The sequence below is a fragment of the Alligator sinensis genome, unplaced genomic scaffold, assembly GCF_000455745.1.
Source record: "Alligator sinensis unplaced genomic scaffold, ASM45574v1 scaffold628_2, whole genome shotgun sequence".
NCBI classification, from domain to species: domain Eukaryota; kingdom Metazoa; phylum Chordata; order Crocodylia; family Alligatoridae; genus Alligator; species Alligator sinensis.
Genome location: NW_005841833.1, coordinates 1,603,871 through 1,619,441, shown reverse-complemented (window position 1 = coordinate 1,619,441; position 15,571 = coordinate 1,603,871). Strand labels below are relative to the sequence as shown.

The 15,571-nt window shown below is 47.4% G+C and overlaps 2 protein-coding genes across 18 annotated transcripts in view; both read left to right on the top strand.

The window, feature by feature from the left end:
* The first annotated feature begins 2,675 nt into the window (after nt 1–2,675).
* Nucleotides 2,676–9,861, top strand: LOC102368480 (transmembrane emp24 domain-containing protein 2-like). Of its 16 annotated transcripts, none has more exons than XR_003092890.1 (7): nt 2,676–2,803; nt 4,075–4,270; nt 5,247–5,330; nt 6,042–6,125; nt 6,714–6,797; nt 7,153–7,236; nt 7,503–9,861. XR_003092890.1 is itself a non-coding variant. In XM_025198087.1 (6 exons), the coding sequence occupies exons 1-6, from the start codon at nt 2,690–2,692 to the stop codon at nt 9,634–9,636; spliced, it is 576 nt and encodes a 191-aa protein (XP_025053872.1). In that variant the 5' UTR covers nt 2,676–2,689; the 3' UTR covers nt 9,637–9,861. The 16 variants fall into 16 exon arrangements, 3 of the variants coding, with proteins under 3 accessions (XP_025053872.1, XP_025053858.1, XP_025053878.1); XR_003092891.1 differs by adding an exon at nt 6,967–7,042 and having other exon boundaries at nt 7,153–9,861; XR_003092878.1 differs by having other exon boundaries at nt 6,714–7,042.
* A 1,910-nt stretch (nt 9,862–11,771) lies between these two features.
* The window catches only part of TMED2 (transmembrane p24 trafficking protein 2), a 7,420-nt gene continuing 3,620 nt past the window's right edge, over nt 11,772–15,571 (top strand). Inside the window, exons 1-3 of one of the 2 annotated variants that reach the window (XM_025198064.1) lie at nt 11,772–12,006; nt 13,743–13,935; nt 14,334–14,354. In XM_025198064.1, coding sequence (XP_025053849.1) covers nt 11,827–12,006; nt 13,743–13,935; nt 14,334–14,354 — 394 coding nt within the window. In that variant the 5' untranslated portion in view covers nt 11,772–11,826. The remainder of the gene's footprint in view (nt 12,007–13,742; nt 13,936–14,333; nt 14,355–15,571) is intronic. The other variant, XM_006015114.3, reaches the window with a different exon arrangement.

Below are 15,571 nucleotides of genomic sequence, written 5' to 3'. Positions count from 1 at the left end.
GCCAATAGCAGCAGCATGTCACAAGGCGAGGAGGAGGACACCACGCATGCCTGCTGCCGTCCCACTTGGGATAGTGGGAGCTGGGCGGGGCGGGGGGGGGGGGGGCCCCAGGGGGAGGCCCCTGCCTGCCTGCCTGCCACCCTCCCGCACGCAGCCCAGCCGGGCATCTGGGCGCAGGAGGGTGGGAACCGGGGCACGGGAAAGGCTGAGCGCAAAAAGTGTCGGCTTCGAGTCCCTCCGCCGGCTCCTCCACCCTGCGGGTCTCCCAGCCCCTTCCCATCCGCGCTGCTAGCGACTGGGACCGAGTCCCGCAGCGCGCGCGGGTCCCCGCTTTGTCTTCGTCACCGCCGCAGACCACGAGGGCTGGAGGGGGCCTCGGGAGGTCTAGGCCGGCGGATTTCAACCCCTGGGTTGCGGTATTGCCAAGGCTCATGATTTTGGCCATTGTTCTTAAAGGTCTGTACTGCGGGAATGTGAAAAACTTCGCTCTTTCTTTTATATATATATATATATATGTGTGTGTGTGTGAAAGAGCAAAGTTTTTAATATTGTGACAGACTTAGCTCTTTATTTTATATATGTGTGTGTGTGTGTGTGTGAAAGAGCAAAGTTATTCACATTCCCGAAGCACAGACTTTAAGAACAATGCCAAAAATCATGAGAGTTGGCAACTAGTTGTAAGTGGGTCATGGGAATGTAGGAAAGGGTTGTGAACAAACTTTAAAAATGGAGAAAAATGTGGGGAACTGGGGCTTTTCCCTTGCTGGCTGGCAGAGGTCCAGCCTGTGAGGGGCTGCTTGGAGCCCCCCTGCCCCCACACTGGGGGCTGGGGTCGGGGGCATTGGGTCAGGCCTGGCCATCGATGTTTACAGGTGGGTCCTGGTACAAGAAAGGTTGAGAACCGCTGGTCTAGTCCTCCATCCCCCTGCTCAAAGCAGGACCAGCCCTAACTAGATAATTCCTGCCAGGGCTTTGTCCAGCTGGGCCTCAAAAACCTCCAAGGGATGGAGTTTCCACAGCTGCTCTAGATAACCAGTTCCAGTGTTTCACCACCCTCCTAGTGAGAAAAATTTTCCTAATATCCAGCGGATCCACAAGTGTTAGGTTATTGTGATTTGACAGTCACTAAATGAACTGATGCCTAACACAGCTTGATTGCCTTAATGCAACAACTTAATTAGCAAGACATTGTATCCTATTTCTTGGCATACAAAAGGGAGAGGTTTTCCATAGTTCAATTAGCAGAGGATTTGGGGGTGCTTTGAGACTTCAGCACATCAAAAGAGCTGCAGCACATGTTCCTGGGGACCCTTTGAGCCCAACAGTCGCCTGTGGAAGCAAGAGCCTGGACTCAATGGCCCAGGAGGCCTCTTCCGGTCTTTTGTCCCAATGAATACACCCAAACACTGCAGGGTTGGGACATGGAAGCAGATAACCTGATTCATTCTGTGTTATCAGCATCATCTTCTGTCCCATCACAAGCGGTAAAATCACCAACTTCCCCATATGCGGGTCACAAAGAAAATAGTCCCAAACGATTGAACTTTGACAACCTGCCTCTTCACATGGCGGGAGTAACAAAAGACCCCCATCCAGATTATTCATCAAAAATCCACTTCCACACTGTATGGTCATTAATGTTTTATTGGGAAAGAGCACCGCAGGAGAAGTCCCAGTGCAGACTAGAAAATGCATGAGGGTGAATAACAGCACAGTCATCACTTCCAGGAACATATTGCTTATGAAGGCATGAAAAGCAATAGTAACATAAGGCCACATGGAAGGCAATACCAGGGCATCTCTGAGATGAGTAACTATCTGGGATAAAGAAACCCAGAGGGTGGAGACTGGTGGGGGAGAGGGGGTGCCAACCCCAGAGTCAAGGAGAAAGGGCTGCCCAGCCTTTGACGCGCATCCTTGCAGAGGGAGAAAAGTAGCAATACAGAATAGGCTAGTGGCAATCAGGCGCTGTACCCAGCTTTACAGAGGTCAGTGGCCAAAGTGGTGCGGACAATCCCCTGCTTAACTCTGTTTTGCTTAGCGCTATTTTGCTATAACACTCGTTTTAAACTGATTCCATTTAGCGCTCGGCGAGTTTTGTTGTAACGCTCGCAGTCACCAGCCTGGGTCATCAAAAACATTTGGCTTCGCTTAACCCTCGTTTTTCTGCTGCCAACGAAGAGCGCTAAGCGGGGGCGGCCTGTGCAGTACAACCTCACTGGTTCGCACTGATGACAGTGGAAACGATGCAAACCGGGGCCTGATCCAAAGCCTACCAAGGTCAGGTCAAGTCATTTCATTGTGTGCACGAGTACTGGGTACATCCAGCTCCCAATTCATGCTCTTCCTCCCGCAGCCATTTCTAGTTGATGTGCAGAAAATGTGCAACTCGTGTACCGAATGCAGCCAGTTCTACACACTTTCAGTGGAGGAGTCGTGCAAATCAAGGCCCGTCCATCACTTTTGTTAACTGAACGGCATCTAATTAAAAATAAATTCTTTAAGGACCCACTCCGCTACCGTCCCGCCCCCTGCACTGCCCTCCCTCCCTCAACCTCGCGCGCCACCTTGCGACGTCTCTCGGCGGCCACCGTAACCCAGCCCCGTACGTGGCAGCGGCGCCTATGAGGGCGGCCCCGAGCCAGGAAGAGGCGTGGCCTGGATCGGAAGTGAGTCGCTAAGCTTAGCCATGTTGCCGGTGCTGGTCGCGCTGGTGGCTTTCATGCTCGGTCACTTCGTGAGCATTGACGCGTATACTGAGGAGTGCTTCCCGGCCGGCACCAAGATGGGGCTTATCTTCGAGGTGGTCGAGGGCGGCTTCCTCGACATCGACGTGGAGGCGTGGGCCGGGCCGGGCGGGGGCTGAGGGGCGCGGGGAGAGTGTGGGGGGCGCTGCCCTGGTCCTAGCCGGGGGAGCCGGCGTCTGCTCCCCCGCGCCAGCCCCGAGCCCTTGAGCAGGTTCCTGCGGGGTGGGTTTCATTGGAATGCAATCGACTGAAATCCCTGGTCAGGAAGCCTCGGTTTAATCCTTGTTTTAGATAAACAGTGCATCCCTGGGTGAGAGACCCGTCATCCCCGCGCTTTGCAATGCAAGAGCTGATGTCAGTTTTGTTCTTACGAGATCCCACTACACATTTTAATGCTGATTTGGAGTCTGATGGACTTAAAATGTTCTTGTCATGGGATGTTTTTCAACTACCCCAGCAAATGACATTGCTTCGGCATCCACAGATGCCGGCATCTGTTAGGATGGGCTGGATTTATGACCATTGTATGAAGAAAAAAAAAAAAAAAGGTATTATATTGTGGGCAGGGCTGTTCCTAGGGGGGCGTGAATTGGGGCAACTGCCCCGGGCCCTGTGCTTTGCGGGGGGAGGGGTGGGGTGGGGGGGAGCCACGGTCAGTGCTGTACAGGCCCCACCACGCGCTGCCAGCTCTGCGCTTCGGTGGCTTGCCACCCCTCAGCCCCGCACAGGCTGCCCTGCACACCCCGAGGGATGGCTCTGACCATGGGAGAGGATTTAGTAGCGTTATACCATGGGGGAGAGAAGTAAAGAAAACAATCAAATCTGATTTAAATTGGAGACCACAGAAGGTAACGTAACAAGGGTAAAAAACTGGGGTCAGCGCTTCTAGTTTTGGGGACAGGAGCCTTAAGGACATGGTGGTCAGTACACTGGTTCCATTTCCTCTGCAACAATATAGAAACATGCATCCAGGAACAATAATGATTCATTACACTAAGTCATTGTTTTCTGAGGTATTTTCTCTGCATTTATTCGCATTACAAACATTCAAGGTTGTAGGTAGACTAAAGCTTCAGTTATGACCTCAATACAATTTTTTTTGTGAGTGCAAGAGTTTTGCACATCTTGGTTGGTAGAAAGGCATTCACATGGCTTCTTAAATAGGCGTTTTCTGAGTTCTGATGCAAATTGGAAGAAAAATGTCATTTAGGATTGCAGTGTCTAGAGGGAATGTCTTGACTTTAGTTCGTTTGCTTCTCTTTATTTATTTTTTAATTTATGATTTCACTATTGTGTGCCTGTTGTGATATTATCTTTTTGCCTCCAGATTATAAGACCTGATAATCAAGTGATTTACAAAGTTGAAAGAGAATCCGATGGAAACTACACATTTACTGCTCACATGAATGGAACTTACAAGTTTTGCTTCAGCAACAAAATCGGAGTTACCCTGATTCCTAAGATAGTGAACTTCACTATTGATATTGGAAAAGCTCCACAAGAGCAAGACGCAGAGACAGAAGGTGAGGAGAGCTTCTGGAAGGGAAATCGTTTTGCTCTCCTAGCATGTCAGTTCAAAACGTCTGCTAGAGACTGCAGAATTCCAAGACCTATTCAGTCCATTGAGTTGGCTGGTTAAAGTGGATTTCAGCTAAAATGCTGAACGTTCAGTAACTTTAGATATGCCATAGTTGTTAGTTTTCTATAATTGAAGTGGGTTTGGAGAGCGTGCAAGGGTGGAGGAATCACTTCCTTATTACATTACAGCTCATGCATGACCTATAAATAAGAAATGTTGAGTGTGTTATACTAGGTAGTTGAATTCTGTGGTAAATAGATCAAATCATAATATTATTTAGAAAATCCCTACTAGTTCAGTACCTATTTTTAGCAAATATTTAACCCACATGTGATGTGAGAGCATGGTTTCTTCCCCCCCCCCTTAAGTTTCCTAATACTTTTGTTGATGAGGGAATCCTTTAACTGTACGTTTATGTTCTCAAGTCTGGCTGTCACACTTATTGTGCAGAATACTGATACAAGGCTGGGTTCTCTTGTTTAAGGGGAGCGCTTGCCTGTGAGTACCTTCCAGCTTGTTTAGACATTTGATAGAGTAAAGAATTCTTGTGGATGAGGTCTATATGGTTGATATAGACACACACAATTGTAGAAGATCTGGCTTCTGATGTTCAAATGTTGCGGTCAGTCTGCCAGGACTTGATAGTCTCCCTTTCTGGAACTTACCTGCCATGCCTTGTTGTCAACAACATCCCCCACCCCCAACAAAACCAAAAAACAAAAAGAAAGATGTAAAACTGAGGAGGTAGATCAGCTTGATCTTACTGCAACTTAGCTGGCATTTGGCCTCTTTGCAGGGCTCCTCCATCCCCATCCCCTGCCCTTAACACTCTAGGTGTTCTGGGTGCCTTCTTCATCAAGGACCTTGTTTACGCTCTTAATCGGATACTCTAACTCAGCCCTGTTTTCTCCCTCCTCCAGGTAATTCTCCTCAAGCGCCTTCACTCACCACTAAGAATCCCCTTTGGATTCTGAGGAACCCTCTTGCATTCAGTCCAACGCCAGGTAAGTCAAATCTTCACTCTTCTACTTGTTGCTATCTTGGTCTGGCCAGGTAGGCACTGCACCTCCGTGCAGTGGTAGGAGATTTGCCCCTGCCTGCTTCCCCTCTCCAGGGAACACATACGCCTGCTCAACCTGCCTGTTTCACCCTCCCATGGATCAATTATTCCTTCCCTAATCATAGTTTTGCACATCCTGAATCGAAGTGCTGGCACAATCATGGAGCCAGTTTTCACCTGCATGCACCATGGGTTTTGGAGCCCCTTTAGTTGCCCGAATCTACAATCCATTTGCTCCTCGTCCACCAGTTCTGTTACTCTTCCTTTTAACATTTCTGGCCCAGTCTCTCCCAGGTGCCTTCTTCACTGAGGACCTTGTTTACACTCTTAATGAGATATTCTAGCTCAGTCTTTGGTGTCTGAAATGGCAGGCGTAGCCAATGATAGGACGCACCCTCCCAAAGGGCCTCCACAGTCTAGTAAGTCGCAATATTGCTTATTCCCTTGTATTTCCCAGAGTACTCTGAATTTGTTCTAGGCAAATATTCCATGACTTAACTCATGGGCGATAGGGCTCTCAGGGTATCAGCTGGCACCGTTAGTTACCCATCAATATCCCTGGTGTCTCTGGCCCTTAATTAGCTCCATACTCGGAGGGTATTCCTTCTTCTCAGGGTCAGCCCTTATCTGTGCCCTGCTTTCTTTCATCCTTCAGGTAATTCTCCCAAAGCGCCTTTGCTCACCACTAAAAATCCCTGTCAGACGCAGAGGAACCCTCTTGCATTCAGTTTCACACCAGGCAAGTCAAATCTTTGCTCTTCTAGCTGCTGTCTCGGTCTGGCCAGGTAGACACTGCACCTCTGTGCAGTTGCAGGAGACTCGCCCCTGCCAGCTTTCCCTCTCTAGGGAAAACACATGCCTGCCCAACCTGGCATTTAACTGGCTTGGCTGTTTGAGCCTATCAGCATAACTTCCTGTTTGTCGCTTTTCCATGTCACGAGTCGGCACTGGTAATTAGAGTCCGGAGCTCCAGGCCCCACCTTGGTAAGTATCTTAGCGTGCAGAGACTCTCCATTCTGTGGCATGTGCTTGTTTTTTAGCCTCTAAAAAAAACAAGGTTATGCCCTGCCACACCACATCTAAAATGAATCACTTCTTGACCAAATGCCATCCTTACTGGTCTTGGTACCCCTCTTATTCAGGTTTCTTTGCTACTCCCCCGGGTTTGAGGTTCTTCCCTTTTTATTCCCACCTTCTCAGCCGCAGAAAAGGACTCAACCCATGAGGTCCCCGGTGCCTCTGGCCCTTAATTATCTGCACACTGGCAGAGAATTCCTTGGTCACAGGGTCAGCTCTTATCTGTGCCCTGTTTTCTTCCCTCCTCCAGGTAACTCTCCCAGAGCACCTTCAGTTACCACTAAGAATCCCCTTTGGATGCTGAGGAACCGTTTTGCATTCAGTCTCACGCCAGGTAAGTCAGATCTTCCCTCTTCTACTTGCTGCCATCTTGGTCTGGCCAGGTAGACACTGCAGCTCCGTGCAGTTGTAAGAGACTCACTCCTGCCTGCTTCCCTTCTCTGGGGAAAACGCATACCTGCCCGATCCACCATTCAACTCTCCTCGCTGCTTGAGCCTATCAGCATAACTTCTGGTCTGCCACTTTTCCACGCTACAGCTGGCCCTGGTAACTAGTCTGGAGCTCCAAACCGTGCCTTGGTAAGTAGCTTAGCATGCAGAGACTCCTTGTTCCATGGAATCTGCTTGTTTTTAGTCTCTCGTGGCAGGGCATAACTGCTCTGTTACAGCAAGCTTTTTGTTGTTACCAGTTACTTCCTAGTTGGTGGATAAGAAAATACTTCAGCCCTGTCTTGGGTAAACATCTAGGTAATAATTTGAAGAAGACAGTCCAGGTAAAGAACTTGTATACGGGCAGGATCAGGGCCCATCTCTTAAGTGAGTGTTTCTGGATGAGACCATTTCTGTTGCTGGGTCCTGGTGGGTAGTAGTTTAGTGGATGTGCAGCGTCAGAACCCAAGTGCCATAGTGGGTCAGACCAATGGTCCATCTAGCCCAGTATCCCATCTCTGACAGTGACAGAAATAGATGCTTTAGAGGGAGAGTATTGAACCCGATTCTGTAGAGTGATCAATCCCCTATCATCTGTGAATTTATCCAGTCCTTCTTTGAACCTGGCTATGCTACCTGCCTCCACCTCCTGTGACAATGAATTCCGTAAGTTAACCATGTATTGCCTGAAAAAGTTATCAAGTATTTGCCACTACTATTTGTGTTAGCACAGGAGGCGTTGGATGAGAAGTAAGAGCCCTAGGCATGAATTAGAATTTCAGTGTGCTGGGGACTATTAATAGCACAGAGCAAGATGGTCCCTATGCCAAACAGCCAACTTTCTCTGACAAGACAATGAGATATAGTGGGTTATGGTATCAGAACACCACCTGCTTAATTGCTGCTGTCAATTTTTTTAGGTTCCAGTTTTGTACCAGGAGGCACAAAGGCATCTGTGGCAGTCAGTGATGACTAGAAAATGATAGAGATTAGTTTTTAGGAACTAGCTTGTAGCTAGAGTAGATATTGCATTGGAACAGTGGTTCAGGCTTAATTGGCAAAGGTTAATTGGTTTCTAAAAGCCTGTTTGTGACACAGTTTCATAGCCTTCAGGGCAGATACTGTGTCCGAGGGCCAATGGACAAGCGGGTATACGCATCCTGGGAATTTTAAGAACATCCAAACTGTTCCATAACAAAAGATAGGCTTGCTGCATTGGCGCCAAGGTATAGTGCCCAGCTATAAAACCCCTGGGAATTCTGGTTTTGGTGGATTTACCAAACTAGGCTGGGGTTGCCCAAATTAAGACACGGGTAAATGACCAAATTAAGGTTGTATGCATATGATGGGTTTGTGGAACCAAATAATTATACTGGCAGAACAGAACGTGGATAGTATGACGACCACAGGGAAACCAACTGACGATACCCAGAAATGAAGAGTCATCAGAGGAGAGAGAATACAGAAGGAGTGATCCTGAGGCCGCCATGTGCAGATGGCACACCACTAGCCCGTTTCACCCACCCCATTGTGGGGAGTGGTCATCAGCCTTCGACCTCTAGGCTGCTGATATCTGGCATACTTCAAGCTAAAACCACAGGGTAGTGTTTGTGTATTAGCCAGATATACTTTACTTTTCCTCTGTGACATCCTCAGGACTGGTAGATAAGTAGAACTAGGGTGGGGGTGTATTTTGTTTGTTTTGCCTACACTACTCTTATCTGCTATCACTGTGTATCAATAAAATTCGCCTATTATTGAATGGAAGAAGTTGTAGTTGGTCTGAGGCTTTGGGTCTGCCCAGAATAAGATATCAGGACTGGGTCATAAATCCACTGTCAACAGTCATGAGGTCTTTATGCATACTAGAACATTGGGTCTCAACCTTTCTGGACTTGTGCAATGAGAGATGCCCCCTTGAGATACCATCCATGGCTTTTGTGAACTGAGTAGCACCCAGTTTCAAAAACTGATTTATACATTACAATCAATGCTCATCTACTCGCAGAGTAGGCAGGCAGGCCTGGGTTCATTGACTTAGTTTCTCTTTATCTCCTTACGCCTTGTTTATCGCCTCACATCTTGGGGGACTCTTAAGAGGTTTTGTTGGCATCCAAGGGTGCCCCGACCCCCTGGTTGAAAATGCTTTCCTTCTCTTGCTGAATTAATCCATGCTTTTTTATTCCCTTTTGGGTCTAAGCTGTCAAATACCACAACATAATGCCCTGAGTAATCTTACTAACGTTAGCAGTAAGAATCTAATCTAATCTGGAGGTAATTTTCTCTTCATTTTCTCAATTATATGGATGTGTGCACATAACAGCAGATTTGTTAATACATTTTTTTTAGCTTCCAACTGTGTGAACATTATTTACAGTGCCCCTAATAGTGTATCGAAAGCTTTAGGCCTTAAACCAAACATCACACTGCCACTTATTTCTTACACTTCATGGTAAAAGGGTGGGGCAAAAACAATGGGATAGGATTAAGGGTGGAGGGAAAAGAGTTTAAAAGAAAGGGTGTGAGTTACTGCTTCTAGATGATAGTCAGCATTTTATGTGCATGTATGATCAGCCTGAGAGGAATAGACAGCTTGAAGTCTAGTGGCATGTCTGTCCAAACCACTTATCCAAGCTCATCAGGAAGGTATTTTCAGATGGAGTAGGAGCATAGAGGGTTTTTGCTTTCCTCAGTACTATGGGAAATTATTTGCACTCTTTTCTTCCCCAGTTCTTTACCTGTAGGCCATCAGAACTGGGGGTTTGGGGGTACTTTGAGACTGCATTACATCAAAAGAGCTGCAGCAGATGTTCCTGGGGACTCTTTGGGACTAATAGTTACCTGTGGATGCAAGAGCCTGGACTCAATGGCCTGGGAGGCCTCTTCCACTCTTTTGTCCCCATGATTTACATCCAAACGCTGCAAGGTCTGGACATAAATGAAGTCTGATAAGCAAATAAACTGATTCATTCCATGTTATCAGCATCGTGTTATGTCCCATCACGAGTGGTAAAATCGCCCAACTTCCCCATACATGTGTATCTCAAAGAAAACAGTCCCAAATGATTTGACAGCCTACTTCTTTGCATGACAAGAGTAACAAAAAAACTCCATCTAGACTATTCATCAAAAATCCACTTCCACAGTGTATGTTCATTAACATTTTATTGGAAAAGATAAGACCCAATACAGCCTAGAAAATGCATGAGAGTGAGTAACAGCACAGTCATCACTTCCATGAATATACTGCTTATGAAGGCATGAAAAGCAATAGTAACATAAGACCACATGGAAGGCAATACCAGGGCATCTCAGAAATGAGTATATCTGGGATAAAAAAACCCCAAGGGGTTGGAAGGGGCAGGGGGGTGCCAAACCCGGAGTCAGTGTGAAAGGGCTGCCCAACCTTGATGTGCATCCTTGCAGAGGGAGAAAAGTAGCAAACAGAATAGGCTAGTAGCAAACAGAATAGGCTAGTGGCAATTGGGGACTGTACCCAGCTATGTGGCAAAAGTGCAGTAGAACCTCACTAGTTCACACTAATGACTGTGGAAACAATGCATATTAGGGCTGGATCCAAAGCCTACTAAGATCAGGTAAAGTAATTTAATTGTGTCAATGGGCTCTGGGTGACCTGTCACAGGGCAGGCACATCAAGCTCTCAGTTAATTTTCTATTCGATGTGCGCCGACAGCCCCAGTCTGCAACTTATGTAACAAATGCAGCCAGTTCTACACACTTTCCATGGAGGATTCATGCAAATAAAGAACTGGTTTTCAGCCTCACTGATCTCAAGGCACTTTCAATAACTTGTTAATTCCTAATTTAAACAATCAATTTATATATTACAGTCCTCACCTCCCTGCAGAAGGCCCAGGCAGTAGGGGTAGGGCAGGGGCAAGGCTCAGTTTGTGCTTATCTCCTCACACCTGGAGGTATCTGGTGGCCCCCCTGGGTAGTGCAGCACCCAAGCTGGAAATTGTAGCATTAGACCCTTGTTGGCGGTCACTGGCTGACACTGAGCTTCACTACAGCTTCAGTGATAGGCGGCAAATATTCTCATTTCCATTAGTTATAAAATGCAGGCAAAGCAGCACACAAATTTCAGCAGAACCATGCAAGTTGCTAGGAAAAGCTTAACTCCACACAGTTCCTGATCGCATGGGTTCTTTGGCCGCTCCCCATTTATGTATTTGGGAACTTGGTCTCATCACGTTGTTGTATTAGAGCCTTTCAAGAACAACAAAAACTTGCACAGTCTTTTGTTCCTTTCTTATCTTGTGACTATTGTTTCATTATCTTCCTCTTAAGAAGTGGAATTCAGAAGTGCCAACAAAATAGAAGTCGCTACTGTGAGCAGATGCTCACCCTCTCCCTCTCTCCATTGCTCCAGCAAGGGAGAGACAGGGCCTTGTTACACCTTTAAATTAAAACTGGGTTGAAACCAGCTCTGGAGTTGTTACATGTTTTCAAGCACTAACTCGATAGCTGCTTGGCTCTTTTTATAGAATCATAGAAAATGAGGGTTGGAAAGGACCTCAGGAGGTCCTACCTGGTCCAGCTCCGACGACACCTCCCAGCCCAGGGGTCTGCTACTGCAGAGCCCTCGAGGCCGGGCCCAATCTCAAGTTTGTGGCGCTGTTCAGTGCACGAGCCCTTTAAATCCGCGCTGCGCGGTTTGGCCCCTTCTGCCCGCCGTCCGGTCCTCACGTGGCTACCGCCCCGCCCCCTGCGCTGCACGGAATCCCTCAGCCTCGCGGTCGGGTAGCGCCTCTTCACAGCGTCCCTCGCCAGCTGCCGTAGCGCAGTGTCGTACGTGGCAGCGGCTGCACCCGGGCCTATGAGCGGCGGCCCCGTGCCCGGAAGGGGCGCGGCCTGGGCCGGAAGTTCCCCCTCCCTTCTGTCCCGCCGCTCGGCCCCCGCTGGGCTCCGCCATGTCGCCGGTGCGGGCGGTGCTGGCGCTGCTGGCCGCGCTGGCGGCCCCCGCGGCCGGCTACTTCGTGAGCATCGACGCGCACGCCGAGGAGTGCTTCCTGGAGCGCGTCCCGTCCGGCACCAAGATGGGGCTCATCTTCGAGGTGGCCGAGGGCGGCTTCCTCGACATCGACGTGGAGGTGCGGGCCGGGCTGGGGGGGCGCCGTCTGCCGGGTCCTCGGACTCGCTCGAGAGCCCGTGGGCGCCGGACAGCGCGCTCCTTTGTCCCCCCTGCTTGGCGCCCGTCCTAGTGCCCTGCCACCTCCCTCCCTCCCGTCCCGGCTGTGCTTTACGTGTCCCCAGGAGCGGGAGGGGCGCGGTCGTCTGGGGGGGCCGAGACCCGCGTTCAAAGAGGCCTCTCGGCATCAGGAGTGCCGGTGCCCATTTAGCGCCCCCTCCCACAACAGAGCGGCTCAGTGGCTGGGGTGGGCCCAAGTGGGAAGACGCCTGTGGGCATCAGGCCCGTGCGCTGCCGCTGAATCGCTCCAAGATGGAAAGGAAAGGGCTGTTGTGTGGAGAGCGGGAGGAGAAATGGAGTTTGCCAGCCCCCTGGAGCACGTTGCTGAGGAGCCGGGGCCGCTCCTGCTGGAGGGTTAGTTGGGGGCTGGCAGGTTAGAGCGTGGGGCTGCAGTCGAGGTGAATCCAAAGGCAGAAGCAAGCTGCTGAGATGTTCGCGCGATCCCTGTGGAGGCCTGCTTGCAATTTCTATGTATTTGTTCATGCCAGTCGGCTGAATTCCTGTTGGGCAGAAGCAGGGTCGGATCATCCAGCGCAGCTGCTGGTGACTAGAGCCTCCTGAGCTGCAGGAAAGGTTCAGTTGCTTCTGCAGAGCAGGCAGCCCGAGGCCAAACTGCCTTTTATTGTGTCGCCGTGTCAAAGCCCTGAGAAAGGGGACAGCTCTGTGCAGTCACGTTGCTTACAGAATAGTTCTTTAAAAACTTGGCTTCTATGCTCAACCCTGCAATCGTCTTGTGAAAGTGCCGGAGATGAGGCTTAAGTTAGCAGAGGATGCGGCCTGGGGTTGCTTCTGGTACAATAGCGCTGATTAGTTTGGGTGATCATAAGTTTTTCTCTCTTGAGGCATGAATGGGAGTCTAACTTGAAATCAGTTTTGACAGACATCCTTTGAACGGTAGGCTTTTTTGTGGGTTTTTTTTCCCCCCAACAAAAGCTTCTCTCGCATTGCTTTGGAGTCTGATGGACTCTAAACGTTCTTTTCATGGGATGTTTTTCAACTGCCCCTGCAAATGATATTGCTTCATCAACTGCAAATCGGTACTCTCTCAGGATGGACAGAAGTTTATGACACTTGCATTTAAAAAACATGTAGCAGTATTACACCATAGTTAGGAGAGGAAAGTGAAGAAAATTATCAAATCCAGTTTAAATCGGAGACGACATGTAACAAGAAACGGGGTCAGCGCTTGTAGTTTTGGGGACAAGAGTCTTAAGGATGTAGTGGTCAGTACATTGGTTCTATGTCCTCTGCAACAATATAGAAATATACACCTAAGAATGATAATGGTTTATTACAATAAGTATTTTTTTCTGACGTAAGGTTTCTGTATTTTCTCTGCAGTCATTTGCATTACTAACTTGCAAGGCTGTAGATAGACTGGAGCTTCAGTTATGACTGACTACAAATTTTTTTTGCTAGTGCTGCAAGAGTTTTGCATGTCTTGGCTGTTAGAGAGGCATTCACATAGCTTCTTAAATAGGTGTTTTCTGAGAGGTTCTGATGCAGATTGGGGAAATGTCATCTAGGATTGCAGTATCTAGAGAGAATGTCTTGAGTTTAGTTTGTTTGCTTTTATTTCCTTTTAATTCAGGATTTCACTATTGTGCGCCTGTCCTGAAATGATCTTTTTGCCCCCAGATTACAGGACCTGATAATAAAGGGATTTACAAAGGGGATCGAGAATCCAGTGGAAAATACACATTTGCTGCTCACATGGATGGAACTTACAAGTTTTGCTTCAGCAACAGAATGTCCACCATGACTCCTAAAATAGTGATGTTCACTATTGATATTGGAGAAGCTCCAAAAGGGCAAGACATGGAGACAGAAGGTGAGGAGAGCTTCTGGAAGGGAAACGGTTCTGACTTCCTTGTGCATCAGTCCAAAACACCTGCTAGAGATCTCAGACTGCCAAGACATTCATTCAGTCTATTAAGTTGGCAGCTAAAAAGGATCACAGTGTGTTTTTAGATTACACTAAGCAACTTAAAGTGACCAGGGAACTGCTCAGCTATGTGCAGAAACTAATGCTTTCACCTTTAAGTCTTTTCCTCAGTTTCATTCTCTGATTTCCAGTTCACGTTCAGCAGTATCTAGATTACTGTGTACATGAGTTGAGGTCTTTGGATAAGTCTGCTAATATGTAGTTTTCTCTTAGCCATGTAAATTACTATTTTATCTGCAGCCTTTTGCCCTGTACTTGTGTTCATCTCTTACACTTTCCCCTAGGTGGTGGAGATACCTGGGATGGTATGTTTACTGCTTTTTGAAAGCTCCTTGGCATCTTGTCTTTTGCATATCTTTATTCACTAACACCTAACTTATGCTTTTTCTCTTTAACATCTGTTTGTAGCATGAGAATGTCTTTTTATTAAACTACACAAAAGTAAGGTTTGATTCTGAGTGATGCTGAACACCTGCAGCTTCCTTTGAGAGGTTTAGGTCAACAGCATCTCTTGGGATAAGACCCTGGAACTCTTCATGAGCATTTGTCTTCTGGGGGTTATTTATGGCTATCAAGGAAACAGATATCCTCAGGAGTTTGTGTAAAGTGGAATTCAATTAAAACACTGAACGTTCAGTTACTTTAGATATGCCATAGTTGTTAGTTTTCTGGTATTAAAGTGGGTTTGGAGGATTAAGGGCATGCAGGGCTGGAAGAATAATTTCCTTATAATATTACAGCTAATGCATAACCTGCAAGTGAAAAATGTTGAGTATGGCATACTAGATAGTTGAATTCTGAGGTAAATAGATCGAATTGTGAAATTATTTGGAAGATTTCTAGCAGTTCAGTACCCCTTTTAGCAAATATTTAACCCACGTGTGATGTGAGAGCTTGGTTTTGCTTTTTTGCCCCCTACCACCTCCCTCCCCACCAAGTACTTAACAACTTCCTAATTGCCTATTTTCTCATTCAATAAAAGTTACAGTTAAAGGATTCCCACAAGTCTGACTGTCACACCTAGTGTACAGAATACTGATACAAGGCTAGTTTCTCTTGCTTAAGGGAAGTGCTTGCCTGTAAGTATCTGTCATCTTGTTTAGACATTTGATAGAGTAAAGAGTTCTTGTGGATGATGTCTGTATGCTTGGTATAGACATACACAAACTTTTGGGTATCACAGTACCCTTCCTCAGGCCCCTCTCATCTCTGCTCTTGATAAGAAGCTACCCATATTTCAGTAACTAATTGGCAATGGGTGGTATACCTGGATAACTGTAAGGTTAGCATTGCTATATTTTATAAAGATTTTTTTTTTGAAGATGGCTCATAACTTGTATAATTTTTTTCATTATTTCTTAAAGAAGCATGGATTTTGAACAGTTGTAATCCTTCTCTTGTTGAGAGAGAGAGAAAGGAGTTATACATAGCTGTTTAAAGTAGGATCTAAAATCTCTGCTCGTTATATGCAGAAACAGTGTATGTTTTCCCTGGGGTCAAGTATTCCTTTCCTCCTGCCCCC

Excerpts from the sequence above, each read along its gene's own strand:
- LOC102368480 (XM_025198073.1), top strand. The coding sequence starts at position 2,690 with ATGTTGCCGGTGCTGGTCGCGCTGGTGGCTTTCATGCTCGGTCACTTC. Across the intron at positions 4,271-5,246 it reads GCAAGACGCAGAGACAGAAG|GTAATTCTCCTCAAGCGCCT; the intron begins GTGAGGAGAGCT and ends TCCCTCCTCCAG. Across the intron at positions 5,331-6,041 it reads TGCATTCAGTCCAACGCCAG|GTAATTCTCCCAAAGCGCCT; the intron begins GTAAGTCAAATC and ends TTCATCCTTCAG.